Source organism: Monodon monoceros, unplaced genomic scaffold (assembly GCF_005190385.1).
Source record: "Monodon monoceros isolate NGI ecotype Baffin Bay Population unplaced genomic scaffold, NGI_Narwhal_1 Super_Scaffold_20, whole genome shotgun sequence".
Lineage (NCBI taxonomy): Eukaryota > Metazoa > Chordata > Mammalia > Artiodactyla > Monodontidae > Monodon > Monodon monoceros.
In genome coordinates this window covers 136062524-136090315 of record NW_021703777.1, presented here as the reverse complement: position 1 = coordinate 136090315, position 27792 = coordinate 136062524, and the positions used below count along the sequence as shown (strand labels likewise).

The 27792-nt window shown below is 53.4% G+C and overlaps 1 protein-coding gene across 1 annotated transcript; it reads right to left on the bottom strand.

Annotated features, from left to right (window-relative positions):
* Window positions 1–314: 314 nt before the first annotated feature.
* NELFA (negative elongation factor complex member A) lies at window positions 315–25995 on the bottom strand. The gene is made up of 11 exons (XM_029235953.1): window positions 25629–25995; window positions 10291–10462; window positions 8795–8956; window positions 7216–7305; window positions 5612–5742; window positions 5453–5522; window positions 5189–5277; window positions 4300–4411; window positions 3304–3587; window positions 3089–3188; window positions 315–2981 (listed from the first exon to the last, which is right to left on the bottom strand). Exons 1-11 carry the CDS (start codon window positions 25836–25838, stop codon window positions 2797–2799), a joined length of 1605 nt encoding a protein of 534 aa, XP_029091786.1. The 5' UTR covers window positions 25839–25995; the 3' UTR covers window positions 315–2796.
* Between the last annotated feature and the right edge of the window lie 1797 nt (window positions 25996–27792).

Here is a 27792-nt window from a genome sequence, read left to right as displayed (position 1 = left end):
TCTTACCGTTTTCGCCTCGGAGAACTGCAGGATATACCAACACTTGGACCCAAGTTCACTACTGCTCCGGGGTCCTGCGACGCGAGCTGTGGGGGGCGGGGGGGCGGGCGGTCTCGGCCGGACCGCGACCCCTGGGGAAGCACCTGCTCCAGGTGCGAGGCGCCCGGGCCTCCCCAGGCACGGACTAGGAGAGTCGGCTGACCGAGGCCGTCCTGCTGGCCCTCTTCTGGTGACCCTGGGGCAAGTGACGTAGGACCAAAGGAAAAACAAGCCGTGTCCTCAGCTGGTGCTTCCACAGGCGGCTCGGTTCTCTCTGGAAACGCGCCTGCTCGGTGAGACGCAGGGGCCGTGGGGTATTTCAGTTCAGAACTCTTGTTTCTCTCAAATGGTCTTTTAAGAAAATACTGGATTGACGTAGATTCATGCTCCTTAGGCCCTGAACCTGGCGCCTGCGCGCTCTGGGGCTGGGCACGAGGGGCGCCGAGGCCTGGTGCCAGCACAGTGGCCGCGGGCGCAGCCCCGCCCTTCAGAGCCAGGGGCCTCGGTGTGGGCTGACGTCACTCGCCCTTTCCTGCCGGTGAGGGACTTCTGCCTAAGTCAGAACATCAGAATTGGTTTTGCAGTGCACTTTGGGGAGCAGATTAACTTATTTTTGTATTTGACAGTAGTAAAAATTTTGTGTGATTTTTGAGTCACTTTGATATTACTTCCAAATTCTTTTATAACCTTTCTGAAGGAAATACTGGAAAACTTATTTTAGATATGGTTGCCCTCTTTCCAAAAACTGTTAAACTAATGAGCAAATAACACTAACTCTGAGAATCTCCAGAAAACCAGTTTATGGATCTGAGCACAAGGCATTGGAGGAGCAGTGGGGCTTGGAGGGGCCTTCCCGACGGGGCCGAGGCCTTTGCTCCGAGTCTGAGGGGAGCTTGCTTCGGGGGAGTCGGTCTTTCCTGAACGTCAGCTTCAGCCCTTCGTCGTTAATGTGAAGCAGAAACACAATGAAAACCGCCCAAACACCTCAGGATTCCTCAGCATCAGGAGCTGACCAGGACCCCTCGTGTGTCGTGTCGACGCCAGCGCGGGCCTCTGGACACGGGGACGCTTCTCTCCGTGGGGGTCGTGGGCGCATGTCCAAAGCGGGCGATAAGCTACGAGCACCACGGGGAGGCCGCCTGGCGCCCCCGCCCGGGTACCGTCCTCCGAGAATGCTCGGGACCCCCTGCCTCACCCTCAGGTCTGCGCCCCGGCGCCTTCCCAGTGTTTCCCTTGACACATAAACTGCAGTGTGTGCGGCGCCATCTTCTAGAACTGCCGTATGTCCAGGAATAAGAAAAGATAGGCCTGTTTTTACGAAAGGTAACACACACAGACGACTGTCAGTTGCCGAACTCTCGATCCTGCGAGACATGGAGCGTTTGATGAGTGAGTAAAGTGCTGTGTCCGCGGGCGTCGTGTCCACCGCACCCTGTTGAGATGTGAAATTAAACAGAAACCTCAACGTGCCTACTGGTGTCTCAGCGTCGCACGGAACGCGGCCAGGCTCCGCCTTTGGGGGGGTGTACCAGGTGCTACAGCCAATTTTGACAGACTTAAAAAACTTGAAATTCACTTCTGGGGGAAGATACTGAAATGTAGATTTGAGAATTGCTGGTTGCGGGGAAATAATAGGATTTAAGGTCGGAAGTTGTGTTTGGAAGATTGTGTATGAGTATTTTTGTATTAAAAATTTTAAAGGCTTTTTTCTTTATGTGGAATTGCATTTTGAAGTTTGGGTCTCTCTTCCATTCCCCCAGTCCCTTTTCTTTCTTTCTTTTTTTTTTGGTCGCGCTGTGCCGCATGCGGGATCTTAGTTCCCCGACCAGGGACGGCACCTACGCCCCCTGCAGTGGAAGCACCAGGGGAGTCCCGCTGCCAGTCACTTTGAGTTGTCTGTCACTCTGGAGCGTCTGGCGCAGTCCCCTGACATCTGGGGAGGCCAACGCGGCCTTGGAAGCACAACAAGTATCGCAGACAGTGCGTGTCGTTCTGATTTGGGGAAAAGGCTTTTTTTCCTGTTATAATTTGGTTCCCAAACCCCCGTTAAAGGTGACAGAGTCGGGAGAGGAAGCTGCAGACTCTTCTCAGCCCCGGAGGTGGTTGAGCCCCAGGCCTCTTTGACGTGCTCCCCACGCCCGCATCATCCAGGAGTGACCCTTGGGCTGACCCCAACGTCACCCACCCCAGAGAGGGGCTGGGGCCCCAGAGCAGAGAGGTCGAGCTGGCTGGAAACACAGCTCTGGTGCTTTTTCTTTAGAAAAGCTAAAACTTTAATTAGGTAGTTTTTACAATGAAAACAGGTACCCAAGGACTGGTCTTAAATGCTCACAACGGTACAAAAGACAAATACAAAACCTGTGTGGGTGGTGAGCGTGTCCTGGCATCCCCCATCCCTGGGCACTGGCGGCCGTCCCCGCCCCGTTCTCAGACACACCAGGCGCCACCTTTGGTCCCTCAGCCGCGTGGGCGGGGAGAGGGATGCACGAGCAAGAAAGGCCCTCTCTCGCGGTCAGTGGGACCGAAGAAAAAATGAGAAAAGACGGAAGTCTAACAGGCAGAGCTGGTGCCAAGATTAGGAAGTTACACCTTTCGGGGCTAAGTTTAACATTCAGAACTGTAACACTGAATGCAAAAAAGTGTCTTAAATCACACAAAAGGGACCCATATTAAAATTTAGAAAATAAGTCCAAAACACCCCAGAGAAACTGAACCCAAAGCTCAAGTGGGCTGGGCCTCGCTGGCACGGCGGCGGCCCTAGGACGTGTTGGCCATGGGCTTGTACTTCTTGAAGCGCGTCCACTGGCCCGTGGCGTAGTTCATCTCGAAGACCGTGTCCACCAGCATGGTGGTGCTGCCCTGGCCGTCCGACTTGGGCAGGTCCTCCGTGTGCTCGCTCAGCTTGATCTGGATCACGTCGCCCTGCTCCTGGCACGGGTTCTCTGAGGGGGGCAGGGGCCGCTGGGTGGGGGCCTGGGGGCGCGGGGGCATCCCCCAACCCCCGCAGGACCCGGGCCCCCCCACCCCCCAGGGCCGGCCGCGGACCCACCTCGGGAGCCAGCCATGAAGCCCAGGATGAGGGCCTTCTCGGGCCGTGTGACCTTGTTGGCCGTCTTGAACATCTCCTGCGCGGCAAACATCTGCTCTCTCTGCGGTGGAGGAGCAGGGCTGGGTGCTGGGCCCTGCCGGCGCCCCTGCTGCGGGCGGGGCCGCACACACACCCCCCACCCCACCCCCACCCCCGCCCCCGCCCCACACACCTACCGTGAGCGACAGGTTCTTCTTGGGCTGCTGCTGGGCGGGGGGCTGGGCCTGGGCCTGGGGGGCCACCATGGCCACCGGAGGCGTCTGGGTGGCAGGGGCGATGGCCGGGGGCGTGGTGGGCGTCAGGGGCGAGGTGGGCGCCGCAGGTGTGGGCGCTGCAGGGCTGAGGCCACTGTTGTACAGGGGCGCCCTCTGCTTGAACTGTGCCGGCAGCGCGGGGCTGGGGGCGCTGGGCTCCTCGGGGGGCCGGCTGGCCTGCAGGCTGGCTTCCCGGGCAGGCGGGGCTGCAAGCAGAGCGAGGCCTGGGGGGCGGCCGGCAGGGCCAGGGACCCCACCTCCGAGAGAAGTGCCTGGGCCCTCCTGCCCACAGCTGGGGTGCGAGCCCTGGGCGGCGCCTCTGGGCACGGGGCACACGCCCCCGAGAGCCCCAGCCGGGAGCCAGAGGGCTCAGGCCTTCTGAGACCAGCAGGTAAGACGTCCAGGCGCTCGTGGGCTCCTGGGTGCTAGCGAGGGGACGGAGGGCTGCTTCCTGGAGCCCAGCAAGCCTGCCTGACCCCCAGGCCCTCTCTGGCCACCCTCTCCCCGAGGCCAAGCTCCCCCCCGGGCAGGCGACGCTGAGCCCGGGGAGCAAACGCCTCGGAGCAGAACCCACGGATCCCCCTCTACCTTTCCTTCCGCGCCTTCTTTCTCAAACTGTAGGGCTATGTGAGGACCCCGGACCCTGAGGCACTGTAACCTCAGCAGCCCCCCTCCCGCTCACAAACTGGGCCTCACACCTGGCACCGCACAAGGGGCGCTGCCTGTCTGGCCCCGTGAAGGGCAAAGCAGCTGAAACCCCTGGGTTTACTTCTCGAAGCTCGTGCTGGGCAGGAGGGTCTTCCGGCCCCGGCGGCACCAGCAGAGGTCCTGACACCCAAGGAAGCACCACGTGGGCGAGTCCTGGGAAAATGCTGCTCCCTGCCTGGTGGGTGCTGCCCGCTCTGGGTGCCCGCTCACCTGGCGGGGCCTCGGAGCTGGGGATGTAGGATGAGGCAGGGACCACACTGGGTGTAGCCGGCAGGTAGCTCGTGGACGGCAGTGCAGGCTCGTTGTTCAGAGACCCGAGTTTCTAGAAGACAGAGACCATGGTTCCTCTCAAAAGCAGCCCGGGGGCTCAGCGTGAGCCTCTCCCAGTCCTGGATGGAGCCGGCTCCTCTGTGGGCCTCAGCGTCTCGGCCCAGCGTGAACCCGAACCTCCAGCCCCACAGGAGGGCCCCCACCCCCGGGAGCAGGACCGGGGGCACTGCTGTCCCCAGGGATGGAGACTGCTCCAGGCCAGGGGCCCCGTGCTCAGCAGTGCTGGACCCCAAGCGTCCGGCCCTGCCGCCGCCCCCATCCTGGAGCTGCCTTGTTGGGAGGGCGCGGGGTGGGGCGAGGCTGTCCCTGTTTGGTTAGGGACCCTCCCAAACCAGCCATCTTTGAGGTAAGAAGAAATTTTTTTTTTTAAACCACAAAAGCGTATGAGAAAAGGAAGACACTCCTTTCAATAAAGTAAGAAAACACAGCTCTGCAATGAGAAGTTTCCCACCACCCAGAAATGACCGACGTGACACACGGCGCCTGGCTGCCCAGCCCCTCCAGGCAGGCCGCACCGGCAGCGAGGGGCCTCCCGCAAGGCCGCCCTACCACCCCTGCGGGACAGGGGATGCCGAGGAGCCCTGAGCGCGTGGCGCTATCCAAACCTGGGCCCGCGGGCACGCCAGCTCCCCGCCGGCGCCACCTCTTCTGCGTGTGTCCACGTACATACGTGTGCATCCACGCGTGTGCTCCCACGGGACGTGCCTCCGCGGCTAACGCTGGGAATGGGGGCACGTGCTCCGGCCGCCCGCGGCCCTGCAGCCCTTACCTGTGTGGACACCAGGCCGGCCGCGTAGTCGGGGGTGGCGTTCTCCACGACCGTCTCTTCCTTGGCTGGCTTCTCCACCGCCTCCGCGTCTGCGGGCAGAGCACAGGCCTCAGCGCCCCGGGCGGCGGCCCTCCCGGCCCGGGGCGGCGGTGACTCTGAGGACAGGTCTGCCCCGCAGGCTCGCCCCTCTCCAGCCGGAGGCGGTCTCGGTCTTGGCAGACGAGAGACCAGGGCCTCCGCGGGCGGACAGGCCCCAATACGCACCCAGGGTCTTCCTCCTCCTCTTGGCCTCCCGGCCGGCCCCGACCATATCCAGCTCGGAGATGTCGAGGAGCTGCCAACACAGACAGAAGCCCACCCTCAGCCCCACGGAAGGAGCGCGGCTGGTCCCGTGCGGGCGGGGCTGCCAGGGGACACGCCCACCTTCACGCCCCTCTCCTTCCGCAGGGGCGTCCTCGACGGCGGGATGGCAGTGCGGTTCCCCGCGGGGCTGAAGACGCTGGGGGCGGTGGGGCTTCGGAAGGGCGCCTGCTTCGGGATGCCTTTGAGCGGGGCTGCGGAGAGGATGGGCCGTCAGGGGGCCTCGCAGAGCGGCTACTCCGCCACCGCTGCGTATTCCGCTTGCCCGTCTCCGCCAGAGCTGCCCCTGCCGGCCTGCCAAGTGCTCCCCCGGAAGTGCTGCGCCTCCGCGAGGGCAGGTGCCAGGGGCACCTCCCTGTGCCCAAGCACCGGGGCATCGGGTCAGCCTGCCCAGAAAAGCACGCCGTGGCAATCAGCGACACCACAGCCAAACTGACGTCTCTGCCCAAGTTGCCAAACCAACAGAGACGCCACACCTGCATCCATCGACCGTAACACACCGAGTCCTTTATCACCACAGACAGGACTCTCAGCTTCCATTTCTTTCTTGCACCTCGGGGTTAACAGATGTGTTACAGGCTAGAGGCCCCACGCTGCAGCCAGAATCACCCTCCCTCTTCCCCTGGGCCCGGTTCCTCATCTCTCTCAAGGGGAAGGCACCTGACACATGAGGAACGGCTCCTTCTGAAGGGGGCCTGGCCCCTTCCCCAGGCATCCAGTGCCTCCCCATTCCTGCCACTGGGACCCGCCCCAGTGCTCAGCGAGCAGACACCAGGGCTGACTCACACCAAGATCATGTACGGCGTCCCAGGCCCGGTGCACAGGTGGCCCCTTGGCACGGCCAATGGGACAGGGCAGGGAAGCAGGAAGCACCCCTGAACCACACCGTGGGCACGCTGGGTCGGGGCGCCCGGCCGGAGTGTGGAAAGGAAGGTGAGGGGAGCTTTGTCAGGGGGACTGGCACGTGGGGGGCAGGCAGGGACATTACAGTGAGGGCCCCATGTCAACCTGATGCACTTCCAGGGCCACCTGGGGCAACAGCCGGCCCTGAGGAGACGGGGCCGGGCCCCCCACCCCCACCACAGTGCCGAGTCGGCCGACACCAAGACGGCAGCTCCCACCTGAGTGCTGTGGGCTGTGGGCCCCGCAGGGAGGACCCCCACGGGCCCCCTCAGGCTCCCGTGGCAGCCTGGCTGCTGCTCTCACCGACCCACCTGCCCTGTCCGGTCGGCCCTGGGCCTGGGCAGTGTGGGGTGGGCAGGGAGCAAGAGGTGCCCTCCGGCCCCGAGGGAGGGACGAGGGCGCAGACCCGACGACACGACGGCGGCCCGGTCAGCCTCGAGCTTGCAGAGCCCTCGCCCCACGGAGAATCTGGGGCGGGCACGGGGCCGCAGGCGGCAGGACCTGGGGCGGAGGCGGCGGCCCATGCCCTCCACGGCCATAAGGACGAGCGAGAACTGAGACTGAGCATCTCCCTCCAATCCCGGTCCTTCCTCATCTCAGGCGGAGCCTTCCGGACCCTCCATAAGCGGAAGAGCCCCCCTCATTTCACACAACAGAGCCGGCAGCACCGCAGGGCCCGTGGCCCAGTCAGGTCGAAGTTCAACGACTGTGCCCCCGAGGAAGGGCGAGCCCTCCCCTCCGACCCCGCAGCGGCCCGGCCTTACTGGTGGTGTCCATCTTCCGCAGCAGCCCCCGGCCCTTGGCATGGAAGGGCACCCCCGCACTCCTCTTCAGCTGCTGGGCGGTCTCGGTGGCTGTAAGACAAGGTGGCCTGCGTCAGCGCCCACCGATGACAGCGCCTCCATCCGCGGGATTTACAAAGAAGGTCGAGTTGTAAGGATTGGAGCACAAACGCTCGCTTGTCTGCTTTCAAACTTACAACTATGCTTTCTGTGTAGGGCAGCGGTCCCCAACCTTTTTGGCACCAGGGACCGGTTTCGGTTTCGTGGAAGACAATTTTTCCTCGTACTGGGGTTGGCGGGGGATGGTTCAGGAGGTAACGCGAGCGGCGGGGAGCGGCGGATGAAGCTTCGCTCGCTCCTTTGCCCGCCGCTCACCTCCTGCTGCGCAGCCCGGCTCCTAACAGCCCGCGGTACCGGTCCGTGGCCCCGGGGTTGGGGACGCCTGGTGTAGAGAACTACACCTGCAGCAAGTAGGGCCCTGGCGGCTGCACCTCCTGGGGTGGGGTGCGGGAGGGGCCCCGATGAAGCGTCCTCACTGGTGGGTGGTCGCCTGGCACAACCTCACCCTTCCCTTCACAGAAGCATCAACGCGAGGCAGGAAACAAGCTCGGGGAGGGACGGAGCCCCACGCCCACCCGGCACCAGGTTCTGCCGTGGGGGGCTGGGGGCCCGGGCCGCGCACTGCCAGCTCCATGAAGCCACAGCGCAGGGCTGACCCCAGGACGCTGTCCATCCGGAACCGAGGGTCACGATGGCTGCTGTGTTTTTATTGGGGTTCTTTGAAAACAGGGCATTTATACGGGTTATTAATACCAACACCATAACCACTTGCAATAAAAGTTCTGCTACCAGTCAAAGGAATCCATTTCCTGGCCTTTTTCCGAGCAAGTATCTTCCATGTACATTTTAGAAACCACTACTTAAAAAAACATGAATAAAATGACCAAACATCTTTAAAGTCCAATTGAGATCATGTGTGAGAACGCGGCAGGCAGGGCTGCAGGAGCTAGGGCCCAGCCTCGCCAACCTCTTCCGGCTGCCTGTCTCATCACCCGTGTGGCTCAGGTGGTAGAGATTTCATTTTTGGAACAAAGATTACAAATACTTTAACCTGAAAATTCGGAAGTTTCTAAAGTAGACTTTTAGAACACACAGTTTAGCGTAGCAATCAATAAATTTCTAATAAAAAAAAAACTACGTAGAACTCTGTCTTTAAAAGACAGTCAACTACCATAAAACCTAAAAGAAATCTAAAAATAAAAACTACAGACATAGAACAAAAGCATGATTTGCTCAGCAGTCAGTTTTCCCAAATCTGCTGGACCTTCCAGGCCGGGCAAGGCAGCCCCCGCTGAGGAGGGTCCCGACGAGTCCCAGTGCACCCTAGGCCAGGCACACCCGCCCCCAGACCCGCGTGCCGACAGCGGGCACTGAGTCCCAGCGCGCCCTAGGCCAGGCGCACCCGCCCCCAGACCCGCATGCCAACAGCGGGCACTGAGTCCCAGTGCCCCCTAGGCCAGGCGCACCCGCCCCACACCCACGTGCCGACAGCGGGACTCACATTTCTGCAGGAGCTCGGCCCTCAGCGTGGCACTCTTCGGCTTCCTTTTCAACTGAAAATGTTTCACTGGGGGAGTGAGGGGCCCAGCGAGGGTCGTCAGGGCGTTTTTATTCAAGTACTGGCACTCCAGCGGGAGCATGGCCGACGCCTCACACTCGTTCACTGCTCGTTCGAGAACCAACATGTTAGGAGGTGCATTTCCCTTACACAGGCCCAATTTTCACCACGAATATGAAAACGCACAGTTTCCTGTTTATAGCAGTGGAGCTTCTGCTTCGATCTCAAAACAGAAAACAAGTATCCACTGCCTGCCTGCCAAAGGCCAGCAGTCAAGGCCACCAACCTGGGCCAAAGGTCAAGGACAGGACAGGAGGGCTCAGCAGAATCCCTGTGGAGCTTTTTAAAGGCAGAAGCACCCGGGCCCCACCACAGATATCCATCAGCTACGTTTGGAAGGGGCTCTGTGCACCCCTAGAGCAAGCGCCGTAGGAAGGGGCTCTGTGCACCCCTAGAGCAAGCACTGTAGGAAGGGGAAGCCCGTGGCCATCCTGGGTTCCCCCTCAGTCCCCACGGCCCCCACGGATGGTTTCTCCTGGACCCTCTGAATCCTGGCCCTCACAAGAAGCACCCAGGCACGTTCCCCAGGTCTGTGGGTTTACCAGGCAGTTAGAGCTCGGGAGAAGGCCCTGGGTGGGGAGCAGACACCAGTGCCACCGCTGTTCTTCCTGCCCCCGGGAGGCACGCGGGGCAGAAGCCCCTGGGCAGAAGACAGAGCAGGCCCCTCCCACCAGAGAGAGGACACCCAGGAGGGCGTGGACCTGTCTGGACCCTCATCAAGCTAATCACCAGGACAGAAACATCTTGGGTTTGCGTTCCAGCGCTCTGGAAGCATCCATGTAGCTTGTGGGCAGTTACAAGACAAGCGAAAGCCTACAGAGTAAGAGCGATCATCTCGCAGTTAAGAAGAGGCACTGGCAGCCACCCCTGGGGACGGCCAGGCCACCGCCCCTGCGGGACCGCAGGGGCACAGGTTCCATCTTTAAAGGGCTGCAGTTCCAATTCTCCAGACTAGGAGAGGAATTCAGGGAGGAACTGACCTTCCCATCTTTGCGTGTTCTAAGTGGTTTTCAGTCCGTGTTCCAGACAAGTAAACTGCTGATATTTCCAACACACAGTTATGAGCATCTACTCCGTGCCAGGGAATGTTCTAGGCTCTGAGTGGGCAGAGCCCGTGCCCTCATGGAGCTGAGTGCGGAGAGGGGTGCGTGAATGTGAAAGATAAAGCACGTACAGTGAGGAGGGAGCCTCTGGGCTGCTCCTGTCAAAGACTGGCCAGAAGCCAGCCAGCAGCGCCTGGGGCAGGGGTGCACGGATACAGCCAGCACCACACAGCACAGCATGCGACACTCTCGAAGTCAAACTCATGTTACAAAAGAGGGTTTTAAAGGACGACCCATCTCCCTCCACCCAGCGTAAAGCAAACACACCCAACCTACCCTTTTCTCTAAGTTCTCCTAAAATATCTTGAACGTTGGGATTCTGCTCTTCGAGGTCAAGGTTAAGAGATCCGGTGTCAGGAAAGGACTTCAGAATGTCGGCCACCATGAGAACCCAGGGGTCCGAGTCCAGGGTGGCGAGCTGGATGATCTCTGTGAGGGCACCCTTCATCTGCCGGGAGAGGAGAGATGGCAGTCCTTGTCGCCGACCCCACCCGGCCACCCCTGGCTCAGGCCTGCGGGGCGCACCTTTGCTCGTTCAGACACGGGAAGGAGCCCCCTTCAAGCCCGCCGGAGCTTCTGCGCGCACGGGGCGGGGCCCAGCCTCTTCAGCCACCGCCCCCATGCCGGCCCCGCCCTCAGGAGAGCCACCCCCCCCCCCCTCCTCCGCCGCATGCCCACACCTCGCCGGCTGCCCGCGCATCTCCCCACCGCCGCCCGGTGCAGCGGCCCGGCAAACAGAAGGGCCGCCCAGGACGGGGGGGGGGGGGGGGGGCCGTTCCCGCCCCCTACTGGGGAACCTGCCACTGGGGCGTCTGGGGTGTGGGGAGCACCGGGGTGGGCAGGCCAACGCCGCGGCTCGGCACCTGCGGCGGCTGGGAAGGGACTGGGTACGGAAGGCCGCTGGGAGAACAGGGGCAAGTCCCCGCACGCCCCATGGCCATGTGACGGGCTCACGTGACAGAGGAGAGCCCGCAGGAGGCCGGTCCCCCCCGAGGACCTGGCTCCCGGGGACAGGCCGTGGCCGGCGTGTCTGCTGCGCTCGAGGTGCCGCTTCCTCCCACAGGTGCAAGTGGCCACAGCGGCCCGCGGTCACCGCTGCTTAAGGCCCAGACGCGGGCCCAAGCCTGAACACGGCCCCCCTCACACCTGCCCTCTCCCACCCAAGCTCCTGGTCCACCTGTCACCCCTCACCTGGCAGCTCCCCCTCGCCTGCGCTGACACATCCATCCCCTCAGGCTCTGGCTTAACCCTCATGCCCAGCTTCCCACCACCCTCAGGAATCAGGATCCCCTCACCTGCCCCGGAAGCCCCGGCCCGCCTCCGGCGGTGGTCCAGACAGAATGCCTGGCTGAGCCCCGCATCCCCCCAGGCGCACGCGCAGCCGAGGTCGAAGCGTCAAGGCTCTGGCATTCCCGCCTGAGGCTGGGCGCCTCCCCTTGGCCAAGCACAGGGCCGGGTGCCAGCTGACCCAACTCTAAAAGGCTGTCTCTTGAAATACATGGAAATAAGTTCTTTTGACGTGTGGCAAAAATGGTAAACGCTTATTTATTTTTTAACATTTGTGCTGGGGGCTTTTTTGATGTTTTAGAAGAATGAGCCCGTCTACCACCTTCCCCCTTGTATTTAGCTGAGCTATCAACTCTTTCCTACATTAAAAACAAAAGGCCAACAGTGAGAGGCCGGTGTACCGCAAAAACAAAAACAAAAGGCACGAAATGAAAAACAATTTTATCTGTCACTTACTATGAGTTAAAGAGTGAAAACGTGTCCCTGGCAAACTAAAGTTATATAAAAAACATAACAAAGAAGCCCCCCCTCATACCTAAGTCCCAAACTAAGTAGCTCCACACAGACGGCAGGCTGCGCCCTCGGCAGTCACCCCAAAGCGTTAGGAACGAGAGACACACACACACTGCGCGTGAGGGGACGCCCAGGTGATGGGGAGAGGGGAGCCTGCAAATGGAACTGAGGTGGCCCAGCAGGAGGAGCTACCTCCCACGCCCCAGCCCAGAACTGCAGAGAGGGCCAAGGGGCAGGGGACCTGGAGCCCTCTGACGCTGCCTGGGGCAGGGCGCAGGCTGTAAGATGGTGCGGCCATTAGAGAAACCATCTGGCACTTCCCCAGAAAGACAAACAGGCAGCTCCCTGGTGGTCTAGTGGTTAGGACTCTGTGCTTGCACAGCTGAGGCACGGGTTCAACCCCTGGTCGAGGAACTGAGATCCACAAGGCCGCGCAGCCAAAATTTAAAAGAAAAATGACAAACAGATAACCACGTGAGCTAACAACTCCACTCCCAGGTACAGACCCAAAAGAACTGAAAACGTATGTCTACCCAAAAACTCACACGTGAATGGCTGGCTGTATTTGTAACAACCCAAAAGTGGAAGCAACTCCAAGGCCATCATCTGATGAATGGATGACCAAAATGTGGTTTATCTATACAACGAAACATTATTTGGCAATAAAAAGACACACGACGTGACAATGTGGTGAACCGTGAAAACATGAAGCTCTGTGAAAGAAGCCAGACCTGAGAGAGCACACGCCGGATGGCTCTGTGCGTGTGAAACGTCCAGGACAGGTCACCCACAGGCCTGGGAGGTGGGACGGTGGTCCTGGGGCTGGGGTGGGGACAGGGAGTGACTGCCAGTGAGCTAGGGGTTTCCTTCTCAGAGAGACGAAAACGTTCTGGTGTCAGGTAGTGGCAATGACTGCACAGCACCGTGATGTACCATAACCACGGATTTGTACACTTTAAAAGAATGAATCCTATGCGAATATCTCAGTTTGAGAAACTGTATGAGGAAAAAAACAGGGGGCCATAAGGCAAGCTTAGCCAAAGGCTGCAGACGTCTCCAAAGTTGGCGTCACACCTGGGCTCCTGCCTGGAGGCGGAAGTGTCCCTGGCCCTGGTTGGGCACCATGTTCCCAGATGTAAGAAGTCCGGGTGCCCAGGAATCACAGCTGAGCTGTCTCTGGAGGGGGCAGCCTGGCAGTGGGCCGGCAAGGACAGGCCTGTGACCAAGGGATGGTCCTTGTCACCTGGAACACGGCTCTGGCCCTCCCTGACACGGAGCTCCTGTAAAAGCTGGGCCAGGAAGCATGTGCTTCAGTCCAGAGGAGTCACAATAGTGGAGGAACCAGCAGACAAGGAACCAAGAGTCAAACGGAAAGAGGACAGGACAGAAAACACCAATAACCGCTAGACACGCCTCTACTGAGCACACGATGTTTATGACCAGGTGGAGCGCCATGAATTTTTAAACTCTCTAAACTAAGGACATAAAGCAGAGAAATGAGCTCAAGACACAGCAAGACAACAAGAGGTAACAAAATCAATAAAAAGACCATACCTCAAAATAGACTTAAGACGTCACTAAATCTCTAAGAATGCATTACAATGACAAGGAGCCCCCCAAAATGCTTGAATGGATGACAAGATGTATGGTGCTTTCAATACCATAAAGACAGACACTTTCTCTCAGTAATCTGTAAGTCTAGGGTGACCCCACTCAAGTTGCAGAAATATTTTCTTCACAGAACTGGACAATCTGATTCTAAACTTCCTATGAGAAAAGCAATAAACAAAAATAAGAAAAAAAAATTTTTTAAGGTAACAAGAGAAAGATCGATTTTACCAGACATTAAAATTACAAATGCCACATGATTAAATACGTTCCTTACCTCTCACTTTATTCCCAGATAAACTTCAAATGGATCAGATTTCAATTTGAGAAATGAGACTGTAAAAGCACAAGGAGAAACCATAGAAGTCTTTCTTTTGTATGACTGCTAAGGAAGAAGCCTTCTGTAGTTATGATTCTAAACCAAGGAGCCATAAAAGACATGAATTTGAATTTTACTACTTAAGTATTTTTCCCATGGAAAACCACCAAAAAGCTCCAAATTCCCTAAATTAAATCAAGAGAAATGGCAAACTGGGTGAAAAAAATACTTTGCAACTCCTATCACAGGCAATTAAAAAAAAAAATGCACACATACATATGAGTGTGTATATTTTATAGATGTCTATATATATAAAGAACAAACACACATATATAGAGATTGATCTTACATGTCAATTTTTTAAAAGTTTACCACTAGAAAAATGATTTAAAACTTTAAAAAATGCAAAGGATGCTCAGCCTCATTCAACATAAGAGAAATGCAAAATAAACGTAGGAGGAGATACAATTCCCACTTCAGGGATGGGCAGGGCGGAGCGGGGTGGCCCCTGCTGGCCCGCCTGGGAGGACGGGCATGATGGCGAAGGGCTTTGTGGCACACGCTCCTGAGTCCAACCATCTCAGGCCAAACCCCGAATCTGTCAGCACTCCCAGGACAGCCTGGGGGTGCGTTAGCAGCAGTGGCTCGCAGTCATCTGGGGATTCAGCACTCGGAACAGCGTCTGGCAGGAGCGAGAACACCTCCCAGGGAGCAGGCGACCACACACTGACAAGAACTTCAATGGGCATAACCTCTACTAAGTTTATTTTATTTATTCTTTTAAATTTTTGGCCGCACGGCGCAGCTTGCAGGATCTTAGTTCCCCGACCAAGGATTGAACCCACGCCCTCGGCAGTGAAAGCATGGAGTCCTAACCACTGGACCGCCAGGGAATTCCCTCTACTAACTTTATTTTAGTGATACTCATCACAATTTATGACGTATGTGCTTTTTGCCTGAGCAATTAGCACTTCCTAGAATTTATCCTCTGGATTAGAGATCTAAATGCAAGACCCGATACTATAAAACTCTTGGAGGAAAACACAGGCAGAACACTTTCTGACATAAATCACAGCAAGATATTTTTGGATCCATCTCCTAGAGTAATGGGAACAAAAACAAAAATAAAGGAACCATGAACAAAAAGACAACCTACAAAATGGAGAAAATATTTGTAAATGATGCAACCAACAAGGGATTAATCTCCAAAATATACAAACAGCTCATAAAACTCAATATAAAAAAAACCAAATCAAAAAATAGGTAGAAGATCTAAATAGACATTTCTTCAAAGAAGACATACAAACGGCCCAAAGGCACATGAAAAGATGCTCAACATCGGTAATCATTAGAGAAATGCAAATCAGAAGTACAATGAGGTACCACCTCACGCCAGTCAGAACGGCCATCATCAAAAAGTCTACAAGTAATAAATGCTGGAGAGGCTGTGGAGAAAAGGGACCCCTCTCCTACACTGTTGGTGGGGATGTAAACTGGTGCAGCCACTATGGAGAACAGTATGGAGATTCCACAAAAAAACTAAAAATAGAGCTACCATACGATCCTACAATCCCACTCCTGGGCATATATAAGGAGAAAACTCTAATTCTAAAAGGTACACACACCCCAGTGTTCATTGCAGCACTACTTACAACAGCCAGGACACGGAAGCAGCCTAAGTGTCCCTCGACAGAGGAACGGATAAAGAAGATGCGGTACATATATACAATGGAACATTACTCAGACATAAAAACAATGAAATAATGCCATGGATGGACCCAGAGATTATCATACTAAGTGAAGTCAAAAAAAGACAAATATTGTATGATATTATTTATTTGTGAAATCTAAGAAAAATGATACAAATGAACTTACACACAAAACAGAAATAGACCCACAGACATAGAAAACAAACTTATGGTTACCAAAGCAGGGGAGGGAGAAATAAATTAGGAGTTTGGGATTAAAATATACACACTACTATATATAAAAGAGATAACCAACAAGGACCTACTGTATAGCACAGGAAACTACACTCAATATTTTGTAATACCCTATAAGGGAAAAGAACCTGAAAAAGAATATGTATGTATGCGTGTATGCGTGTATGTGTAACTGAATCACTTTGCTGTACCCCTGAAACACAACACCGTTAAGTCAATTATTAATATATTTCAATAAAAATAAATAAAAACTACAAAAAAAAAAAGAAGAAGAATGTATCCTCTAGTTACCTTGCACACCTGAGAGAATTCACTGCAGCAAAAGACAGGAAACAGCTGCATGTCCACCAACGGGACGGGAGACCAAGTAGATAAAGTAGGTCCTGTGAGGCAGGAAAAAGAATGCAGCTACAGCGTGGGCACTGGTATGGAAGCATCACCAAGACAGATTTGCAATTAGTGTGAATCTCTATAACTCATCCATCCTACAGACACGGGGGCCCCCTCCACTAAGGGCCTGGCAAAGTGGGGTATTAGGGATACAGAGACACACAAGACACAGGACCTGGTCTCAAAAAGCTCACAGGTGAGCACTAAAGAAACTGAGAACTCACTTGTGTTCACAAAAACCTACTGCTATAGGCTGAACTGTGCCCCTTCAAGATTTGTTGGAGTCCTTACCCCAGGACCTCAGAATCTGACCTTATTTGGAGACAGGGCCTTTATGGAGGTCATCGAGTTAAAATGAGGTCATTCAAATGGGTCATAATCCAACACAACTAGCATCCTTACAAAAAGGGGATATCTGGACAGAGATGAACACACACAGAGGGAAGATGACGTGAAGGCTCCTGTGGAGAAGCCGGTCACGGCACTAGAGCAATGCCCCTACCAGCCAAAGAACACCTGAGGCCACGAGAAGTTCGGAGAGAGGCATGGATTTGACTCCTGGCCACTCAGAGCTGTGAGACAACACACTTGCGTTGTTCTAAGACATCTACTCTGTGGTACTTTACTGCAAACTAATACAACTACCACGAGGCAACTGGACAAGATTTTACAAAAACGTTCGAGGAGAAAAAAAGGGGAGGTTAAAGACAAAAGAGACCACTGTTATGAGCTGAATGTTTGTGTCCCCCCTCAAGTTCACATGCTGAAACCCTAATCTTTGGGAGGTGACTAGGTGTGAGGGCTGGGCCTTGATGAATGGGATTAGTGTCCTTATAACAGAGCCCCCAGGGCAGGGCTCGCTCTCTCCTGCCACGGCAGAGCACACAGCCAGAAGGCTGCCATCTGCAAGCCAGGAAGAGGGCCTTCACAAGAAACGGAATCAGCCAGCTCAGACGAACAGTTCATCGTGGGCTTTCTTTCCATCATCCAAAATTGTAAGAAAATAAATGCCTATTATGTAAATCACCAAGTTTATGGTATTTTTGTTATGGGAGCCTGAGCCTTTAGATTAAATAAAATCATCAGTGAGAATCCTGCCTTTAGCACTCTCGTAGTAATAAGCTTTTATGGGTCTCAGGGGGGAGACAGATGCAGAGTAAGTGAGGGGCTTCCAGTTCTTGCCAAGAGGGCAGACTGGCGTGGGCTGCTGGAACATCACACACAGAGACACACATGGCACCACAAATCCACAAGAAAAGGAGAGTTGGCTTGCATTTCAACGCATGGCTGGGAACCCTGGGCTCAGAACAGAGAAAAATAACACCTTCTCCCCATCCAACCACACAAATGAGGTGTAGTACTGAGGCATTAGAGATGGATCTCTGAACAGGAGAGCTACAAAGTGAGGAGAAACAAAAGCAGCACGTTTAATGACTTCTTAAACAAAACTTCAAAACACAAACCATGAGCCAAAAACATATTACTGTGCATTAAAGGAAAGGTGATGGGCAAATGGGAAGTCTAGCAGGCAGATGGATCTGTAATGTTCAAAACCAGCAGTGTTCAACATTAAAATATACAAAGAGGCCCCGCAAATCAACAAGAGGATAGCAACCCCAATAAAACACAGGCAGGTGTTATTTATGGGCAACGTACAAAGAGGAAATCTGAGACGGCAACAAACCCAGCCACAGATACCTCAAATGAACTGGAAAAAAACCCAAATGAACACACCGCAGCACTTTCCAACCACTGATTTGCAAAAGCAGAAAAGTGGACAAGGCCAAGTGCTGGGGGGTGAGGGAGATGGCACAGGTGCCCACAGTGCGGGCACCTCAATGCCACCACTTACGCAAATACCTTCTATGTCCCAACAATCCCACCCCTGGGCATAGATTCCAAGTAAATGTTCACAGCAACCCACGGGTAAGGAGCTTTGTGTCACAGCATGACTGCTGTGGCTGAGCTGCGGGCAGCCTGCTATCAGTGCTGGAGGGCGGCATGCATGGGGGTGGCAACAGTCGGCTGCAGCTGAGCAGGTCAGGAGTTGGCACACTTTTCTGTAAAGGGCCAGAGACTGACTATTTCAGGCCCTGGGGGCTACGCAGCTCTGTCTCATCTTTTTTCACTAACCCTTTAATAATGCTCAAAACATTCTTAGTTTACAGACTGTACAGAAAACAAGTCACAGGCCTCAGTTTGCCAACCCTAGGGTTAGATGAACGCAACACAAGTGGATATTAAAAACACATTTTGTTTACAAAAACTGAGATATGTAAGACAACAGAATTTATATCAATTAAAAATACACGCATCCCCCCACCCCAATCTGAGCAAACACTTTACCAGAGAGCCTCAACACCTTTAGTCACCATGGAAACGTAAACTGAAACCTATTAGAGTGTTTGCATTAAAAAAACCCACCATGACCTTCACACTCCTCTGGGGATATTGAAATGATACAAGCACCCTGGAAAGCAGTTCAGCAGTCTCCTAGCAGGGGACCTGCCCATCCTCTCCCAGGTGTCTCCTCTAGAGAAACGGCGACAGTCCACACAAGGACCTGTCCATACATGTAAACATGTCCATTCAGAGGGACACTACTCGGCAGGAAGAGTTACGAGCTACTAATACACATAACACAAGCGTGAACTCAAGATAAGGATGCTGAGAGCCAGACAAAAACAGCACTATTAATATAACATTCCAGGAAATGCCAACCAAGCTATGGAGACAGAAAGGAGATCGGTGATTACTCAGCACAGGGAGAGGGACAGGACGGTTACAAAGAGGCAGGAGGAGAATGTTATCTTCACTGTAATGGTTTTACAGGTGTGCACATGTCACACTGTACACTTTCAATGTTTATGTCAATTATACTTCAAATGAAAAAAAGTCCCTAAAAACAATACACATTTTTAAAGAACACTCACAAAAAAACACGTAATAGAGGAGAAGAGGGCAAGTTGCCACCTATGGGGAAAGTGGAGTAGGATGTGGGAATAAAACAGAGAAGCTAAACAGAAGAGACTTTGAAGGGAAATCAGTAAATAAGTTTAACAACAGAATAAGAAAGAGACGGAATAAGTCCGATGCTACCCAGATCATAACAGGCAGGAAAAAAAACGGCTTGAAAATACCAAAGAGGCTGCACAGAAAACAGAGGGAAGTCTCCCACACACCTGACTGGAGATTCAGAGAGAAAGGGAACAGAAACTGGGACCAAGGCAAGGTCTATAGAGGAAATTGTTAAGAATTAACAGATGAACGATAATCACAATTTCAAGAAGCCCAACAAACTCTGTAGGATACATTTTTAAAAATTTTTTCACCAAAACACATCCTAGGAAATTGCAGAACTACAGAGTGAAGCCACTGTCCTGGGCCAATGGGCCCAAGGCCCTCAGGGGCAATCCTATGGCCTGACATCAAGTTACTGACTCGCTGGGACCACTGGAGTCCCACGCCAGAGGCACTATGGGCACCTGACCACAGAAAGGAAATGACTGAGGTACTTGACTCTGGGGGACAGTGGAGTTTAGGTAAAATTCTAATGAAGTGGCGAGTCTGTGTGTAAAAGGTCAGTGTCAGAACTGTCAGGTGGACCTGGGTCCAGTTTCCTTAGAAACAACAACAGTGAGAGACGTGGGTGTCATGCTCACACACCCCTTATCCGAGCCTCTGCACCTGGGCTGGAAACTGAGGCTGCTTCTTTGTGTCAAAGTGTCTTAGATCCTCCAAGCAAAAGTGGGATGTTTCACTATTACTGATATGACTTTAAACAGCAGTTTCCGAGAGTCTGTGATTTTCATTTTTTTAAAAATTTATTTATTTTTGGCTGCGTTGGGTCTTTGTTGCTGTGCGCGGGCTTTCTCTAGTTGTGGTGAGGGGTGGCTTCTCTTGTTGCGGAGCACAGGCTCTAGGCGCATGGGCTTCAGTAGTTGTGGCACGTGGGCTCAGTAGTTGTGGCTCACGGGCTCTAGAGCGCAGGCTCAGTAGTTGTGGCACACGGGCCCAACTGCTCCGCAGCATGTGGGATCTTCCTGGACCAGGCCTCGAACCTGTGTCCCCTGCGTTGGCAGGCGGATTCTTAACCATTGCGCCACCAGGGAAGCCCAAGTCTGTGATTTTTAGACAACAGAGTTTCTCAGTGAATAAGGCAGCCATAGTGATTAAAGGGCATGCTGTGACGATTCACAACTGTGACATGTCCTTGGGGAAACACTGTTTCTTATTCACTTGGCAGCTGGCCTGATCTGTTACCCCAGGTGATAAATATGTAGCTATCCCAGTCACTGATCACTGGAATCCCTAGGCTTCCCACAGCAGTCTCATGAGTTGGATAATTTTACATATTAAAGAGTTACCTCAGGCAGCCCTAAAACTCTCCCTAAAACTTCCTTTGATGGCAATGCTAAGGACCTGGACAAGAGGGGTCACTGGTTTTCTCAGTAGCAGCATTTACAGGTTCCTCAAAGCCCTTTCAAATATAGCTAAAACATTATGAAGTCAGTATTTACATTTTACGACACTCTGTAGTTAGCAAAACACCTCATGTACATTGCCTCCTGACATCATTCTTACTTCCTGGACCAAATTCTAAATTCTTTGAGAGCAGGGACCCTAAATCACTTCTGTACCCCTCACTGAATAAACTAAAATACTGGACCATTAAAATCTCTTTTCCTCTTCCCTCCTATTAGTTAAGAACTGTTGCTGACTTAGCTTTTAAGAGAAATAGATACATCACAAAACAAGTGAACTGATTTCGAGATTTCATTAAGAAACTCAAGTTGTAGCAGACGCTGTGTACGATGTTTACTTTTATATGTCCCGGCCAAGGGGTCAAAAGTTATTCTTGGTGTGTCTATGAGGATGTTTCTGGATGAGATTAACATCTGAATTGCACAGACTGCCCTCCCTAATGTGGACGTCCCTCATTAAATCAACTGAAGACCTGAACAGAACAAAAAGGCTGAGTAAGATGGAACTCCTTCTGCCTGACTGTTGAGCTGAGACTTCGGTCTTTTCCAGTCTTGGGACTTGGATGAAATACTGGCTCTTCTTGGGTCTCCGACCTGCTGGCTTTTTAGACTGGAACTACACTTTAGCTCTCCTGGGTCTCACACTTTCTGGCTGCAGCTCCTGGGACTTCTCAGGAGGCTTTTGGGAGCCAATTCCTTTCAATAAAAACCAGCATCTCTCCCCGCTCCCCCCCCATATGTTATATATAGGTATACGTAAGGTACACACGCATCCTGTTTGTTGTTTCTCTGGAGACCCCTGGCTAATGCAGTGCAGAACACACACAGCGCAGCCATCTAGTCCCCCTGTATCTATGGTCCTAGGTAAAAAAGCTTAATCTTCAGAACGTTATCCCCTAAGGTATCAGACCCTAAAGAAAGATAATTAAAATAGCTAAGTGAATTGGGATGTTTTGGAAAGTTTGTTTTGTTTTGTTGTTTAACACTGAATATATACTAAAAATGCCTTTCAGAAAACTAAATTATCCAGAATGGCCTAGTTCATTTTCAACCTAGCTAAGCAAGTTCTTCATTATAATTTCTTGTAATGCAGACAGAATCCAAGAACAAACTATGTATTTTAAAAAATCAGTGAAAGAAAGCTGGTATACCTATATCAATGCTGGACAAAAGTAGACAGAACATTACCAACTATAGAGACCGCTAGATAAAGATCCATGGTTCAGTTCACAAGGCAACAATAACAATTCCAAACTTGTGTGCACCTGATAACATAACCTCAAAATGTAGAAAGCAAAAGTTGATAAAACTATAAGGACTAGACAAATCCATAATCACAACAGAGATAAACACATCCCCTCATTAACTGATAAATTTTTTTAAATCAGTAAGAATACAGTAGACCTGTACAACACGATTAAACAAATTTGACCGAATGAACATATACTGGGCAATGGATCACAAAACTTGATCATAAAAATGCTTCTGAAACTCACTTGCAATGTTTACAAAAACTGACCATATATTTTGCCATTAAGCAAATCTTAAATTTCAAATGACTGAAATAATATAGACTATATTCGCTGACAAGCACTCAATCCAGCTAGAAATCACTAGTAAAAACATAACTAAAACCTCCCTCCCTCCAATGTATGGAGATTAAGAAAAATTTCTAAATTACAAAAGGGTCAGTGAGGAAATCATCACAGAAATTACAAAATATTGTGACTTGGTAATGAAAACACTATCAAAACTCGTAGGATGCAGTGATTAGAAAATAACCAGGACTTCACTGGTGGCGCAGTGGATAAGACTCCGCGCTCCCAATGCAGGGGGCCTGGGTTTGATCCCTGGTCAGGGTTCGAACCCTGGGTTCGATCCCTGGTCAGGGAACTAGATCCCACATGCATGCCGTAACTAAGAGTTCACATGCCACAACTAAGAAGCCCGAATGCTGCAACTTAACTCCCAGTGCAACCGAATAAATAAATAAAATAACCTGTGGGACCTCCCTGGTGGTCCAGTGGGTAAGACTCTGCACTCCCAATGCAGGGGGCCCAGGTTCAATCCCTGGTCAAGGAACTAGATCCCACATGCATGCCGCAACTAAGAGTCCGCAAGCTGCAATGAAGACCCAGCACAGCCAAAATAAATAAATAAACATTTTTAAAAAAATGATAAGAGAATGTTATTATCTGCTTTATGCTAATACATTTGAAGTTTTAATAGGAACTGCCAAATCACTAGAAAATATATAATATCCAGAAAATTTTACTTACGAAGAACATAAAACCAAGCATCAACACTAAAATATGTTCCCACAAAGAAAATCCAGGCCCCCAGATGGCTTTATCACTAAGTTCTACCAAACATTTAGAAAGAAATAATTCCATTGTTAGACAAACTTTCCAAAGAAGAGGAAAATAGAAGATACATTACCACTCCTTTTATAAGGGTAGCATAACTTCAACACCAATATCTGACAAAGACAGTCTGGGAAAGCAAAATTAGAGGTTAATCTCACCCATGAACACAGATACAAGATTCCTACACAAAATACCAGAACAACAAAATCCTACATATAAAATGACCAAGTTAGGGATATGCCAGGTTGGTTAACAGCTAATGCTATTCTGGGACCTCCCTGGTGGCGCAGTGGTTAAGAATCCACCTGCCAATGCAGGGGACACGGGCTCCATCCTTGGTGTGGGAAGATCCCATGTGCCGCGGAGCACCTAAGCCCGTGCGCCACAACTACTGCGCCTGTGCTCTAGAGCCTGCGAGCCACAACTACTGAGCCCACGTGCCACAACTACTGAAGCCCGCGTGCCTAGAGCCCGTGCTCCGCAACAAGAGAAGCCACCGCAATGAGAAGCCCGCTCACCGCAACAAGGAGTAGCCCCTGCTCACCACAACTAGAGAAAGCCCGCCCATCAATGAAGACCCAAGGCAGCCAAAAAACAAAAACAAAAACAAAAAACACAATGCTATTCTGTAAATGTGGCAAACTATATGTCAATAGACATTATGAACATTTGATAAAATTCAATATTCATTCATGTTCACATCTACTACAATTGTTACCCCCAAACCGGGTTCACCTCTTGATGAGTGTTGAGCCAAAAGACACAACCAAGCCAAAAAGAGGGAAGGATGTATTCCTTGCAGCCAGTAAGGGGAACAGCAGGATCTTTCCCAACGCCAAAAGTGAGGAAGTTTTAAGCTAAGGGTACATGCATATTCATGAGGGGGCTTTGGTGGTTGACGCAAGTCACATGGCTCAAGGTCATCATTCCATCCTCCGCCTGGGTGGGGGTCTTAGCTCTTGCAGAACTCAAAAGATGTGTGTCAGATTATTACTTACATCCCTGGAGGAAGAACTAGGACTCTGCTTTATCGCCGAACTACCATTCTTAACCGCTTTTCCTTTGTTCCTGCATTCTCTCACTTCCCTTAAGATCCTTAATTACTGAGACCTGTTCATGGGCAAGCATTGGGGCCAGGCTTCGATCCCAACACGGCTTCGGCCAAAAATGGCTTTTTCTTATTTAAAGTTTTGGCCATGAACTCAGGACAAGTATGGTTAATAAACAGGTTATGCGGGAGACAAACTTCCACCCACCCCAGGCCAGGTTCTTGGAGGACTCTGCACAGGAGAAAGACTCTGTATAGGCGGAAGGCAAAACTGGACATCTCTGACAAGACAACAGGGAGTTCCCTCCCTCGGCCCCCCAGCAGGGAAGCATATCCTAAGAGTACACCTGCTTAGATACAGCTAAGAGCTTCTGTGACTCTGAAGGCTCCATGGAGAAAGCTAAATCAAGACACAACTGGAAGAAATCTGCAACATACACATTCGAAAAAAGGCTGCTATTCAAAATTTATTTTTTAAAAAACTCCTACAAAGCGGGAATTCCCTGGCGGTCCAGTGGTTAGGACTCCACGTTTCCACTGCTAGGGTTCAATCCCTGGTCCGGGAACTAAGATCCTGCAAGCCGTGCAGTGCAGCAATAAATAAATGTTTAAAAAATAATAATAAATAAAACTCCTACAAAGCAATGAAAAAAATACATCGGGGGAAAATTTTTTCTTGAACAATTAACAAAAAAGGACATCAAATAATGAATAAGCACATGAAAAGATGCCCAACCACAGGCATACTCAGAGAATGGAACACTAGTCAGCAGTGAAAATTAAACCACAGCGGGGCCGCAGGTTGGATGAATGTGTCAAGGTGTCAACACGAAGAAGACAGACACACCCACATCACTCACGCGAAACACACGATATGATACCGTAACATTAAGTTCAAGCCAGGCAAAACCAAACTGTACTGCTGAAAAACGCCTATACAACTGATAAATCACAAGGAATGGCAGAGAAGTGATCACCTCCCAAAGTGAGCGAGGGGAGAGGGCAAGGGTTGTGATCCGGAACAGGTGGGGGAGGTCTCTGGACACAACTTTATTCTGTTTCTCTTGTACACGTTATATATAAAAAAAACAACTATCAACTACAATAACGGGACAGTCACTGCGACAGTAGTTGGGGAACGTTTAAACAACTACGGCGGCGCCTCAACATTTTGAAAAACTACTTACTTTGCGCGCAAAGCGACACAATTTACCGTTAAGGAAAACAAGCAGAGAACAAGTCGGACAGACCCACTGATGAGAACGATGCAAGAACACGAGCGTGTGGCAAGAACCCAGTGCGCAGGGTGACCGAACCGGGTGGGTACCCCGACAGGTGAAAGCAAGAAAACCGAGGTGGGCGCTGAGCCCGAGGCGGGCCCCCGACAGCCCGACCCCCCCTCCCCCCGTCCGGGCACCTCGCCCGCGGCTCCGACAGGTGCAGGCGGGCAGCTAGGGCTCGCGTCCACCGCGGGGGGGCGGTGAGGAGGGGGAACGGGTCCGCGAACTACGAGGGTCCGAGGGGCGGGAGGGGGGAGGGGAGGTGAGGGAACGGGAGTGGGGGAGGAGGGTCCGCTAGGGTCGGCGTCTCGGGTCCCGGGTAGGCGCGGCCCCGAGGGGGAGACCGGCCCCGCGTCCGCACCGCCGCCCGCCTCACCTCGTCCACCGTGCGGCGCGGGAGGTGCAGCGTCCCGAGCAGCAGCTTGAGCTTCACGGCCGACGAGAGGCCGTGGAAACAGAGGCGGATGTTGTCGATAACCGCAGCCGTGAGCAGGGACGCGATGCTGGGCGGCGCCCACAGCTCGTCCGTGGCCCCCAGCTTGTTGTGCAGCCACAGGCCCGTGTCGCTCTCCCGCATGGACGCCATCTTGAGGGGGAAAAAGCCGGCCACTGCCGAGCCGGCATCTTATGAGGACACCTACGCGCCCGCGGCGAGGACCCTCAACATGGCGGCGCCCGCAGGGCGAGCGGCTGTGACGTCACCAGAGGAGGCGGGGCCTCGGAGAGACGATTCGCGGCGGCGCGAGGACCGGCCGCCGGCCGCCGTAACGTAACATGGCGGCGACCGTGGCCCGATCTCGAGGGCCGCGGAAGATGACGTTAGCAGAGGAGTGGGCTGGCTCGGCCGACCTACGCCCCCTTCAGCCCTGAAGTGGACAGAGCCCCGACGCGGCGGCTGGCGAGGGGCCCCGCCCCTCCACGGACGGCCGCCGGGGGGCGGCCAGGACGCCGGGTTCCCGCGCCGCTGGGAGCGAGGTTGTCGAGGTCAGAAGAACATTTAGGGAAATATTTGCCAAATAGAGTCGGGTGGGGTCCAGCTCTCGTCCGTTCCCTAGACAGCCCGCGTGCGCTGACCACCTGCGACGTGCCTGGCACAGTTCGAGTTGCTGGGGACACAGTGGTGAGCGAGTCGGGCCCAAACCTTCGCCCTTGCGGGGTCGGCGATCCAGAGGAGGCGGGCGGGGGGACCGAGTGACGGGAGTGCCGCATACCCTGCACATCAGGCCTGCAGGCTCCTGGGCGAGCTTTCTCAAGCCTGGCAACCTCTCTGGTCCCCAGTGCTTTGTCCCAAGACAGGACTGAGTGATGACGCCCGCGGCTGACCCGCGTCCTCGGGCTTAGCTGCAGGCGGCCTTCTCCAGGCACCGCGGCCCCGCACCTACCGGGTCTGGGCCTGCCCTTTCCAGATGCCAGAACGGGGTGGGGGGGACACCAGCGGTCCGGCCCCCAGGGAGTCAGCCCTGCCTTGGGGGGCGGGTCTTACCAGCCACAGACCCCAGCCACGCTTGTGCATAATCAAGGACAGCACAGAACTGGGGCTTCAGCCCACAGCGGTGCCCTCTCCCTGGAGGGAGGGAGCCCCTGCCTGGCTGACCCCTTTGTTCACCTCTTTGTTCCCCGCAGGCCGGCTTCCTTGCCTGCGCCCAGAGATCTGTGTCATAGCGCCCAGAATCGGGCTAGTACCTCTTGTGGATGAGGACAGCAAACTTGGAGGTGCTCCCAAGCTTGTTGGCAGACCGAGAGGGGTGGGGACTGGTGTACCAGGTGTGGCCGGGGCCCTTTTCCGAGGAGGGCACGCTGCCCCTCAAGTGAAAAGAAGTCGCATGCAGTGAGCAGGAGAAAGGGTGCCCCAAACGGGGCAGCTCGTGGTGCAGGGGGGGCCCCCAGCCCGGCCTCCTGGCTCCTCCCGTCCCAGCCGCTATATCTCTTCCTCTGCCCCCTCCCACCCACAGCTTGGACCCGGACCTCATCATCTCCGGAAAGAGTACCTGTGTACGAGCCCCCCTTCAGATCCCCCTCTGCCACCAGAGCCACAGCGCCCCAGCCTTTCCACTTCATCCAGACCTGTGAAGGGAGAGGGTCAGGGAGCACCCAGTGCCTCACCCGTCTTCAGGTACCTGGGCGGTGGAGAGGTCAGCAGTCCAGACCCTTCCCATCAAGCCTGCTGTCCTCCGAGATTGGAGTGAGGCCCGACTCTGCTTTTATTCTACTTGAGTCGGTTTTTCTTCCTTCCGCCAGCAATCCCGAAGCCCAGCACTACGACGTGTTGAAACTGTGTCCTGATGTGTGTGTCAGACATAAAGTACTGTTACGTGTATGTTGGTGTCTTCGGTGGACAGGTGCGATTGTGCTGATCTTGTATCCACATTTTAGCTTTCCATCCCCTTAGGATGAAACCCTCACCTTGCTTCCAGTTGCCCCACCCTATGGACAGTCTACAGTGAGGACCCTCCTACAAGGTCCTCTCAGACTACATGTAAGAGTCTGGGAGGTGCATACCCCAGAGTCGGGGTGTTGGCCAGAGGTCACCAGGTAGTGTT

Bases quoted from the DNA above. Each gene is read 5' to 3' on its own strand.
- NELFA (XM_029235953.1), bottom strand. From the start codon at position 25,838: ATGGCGTCCATGCGGGAGAGCGACACGGGCCTGTGGCTGCACAACAAG. The intron at 5,278-5,452 runs GTGCGTATTGGG...CTCTGCCCGCAG, and splicing joins GAGGAGGAGGAAGACCCTGG to ACGCGGAGGCGGTGGAGAAG. The intron at 3,189-3,303 runs GTAGGTGTGTGG...CCTCCACCGCAG, and splicing joins AGAAGAACCTGTCGCTCACG to AGAGAGCAGATGTTTGCCGC.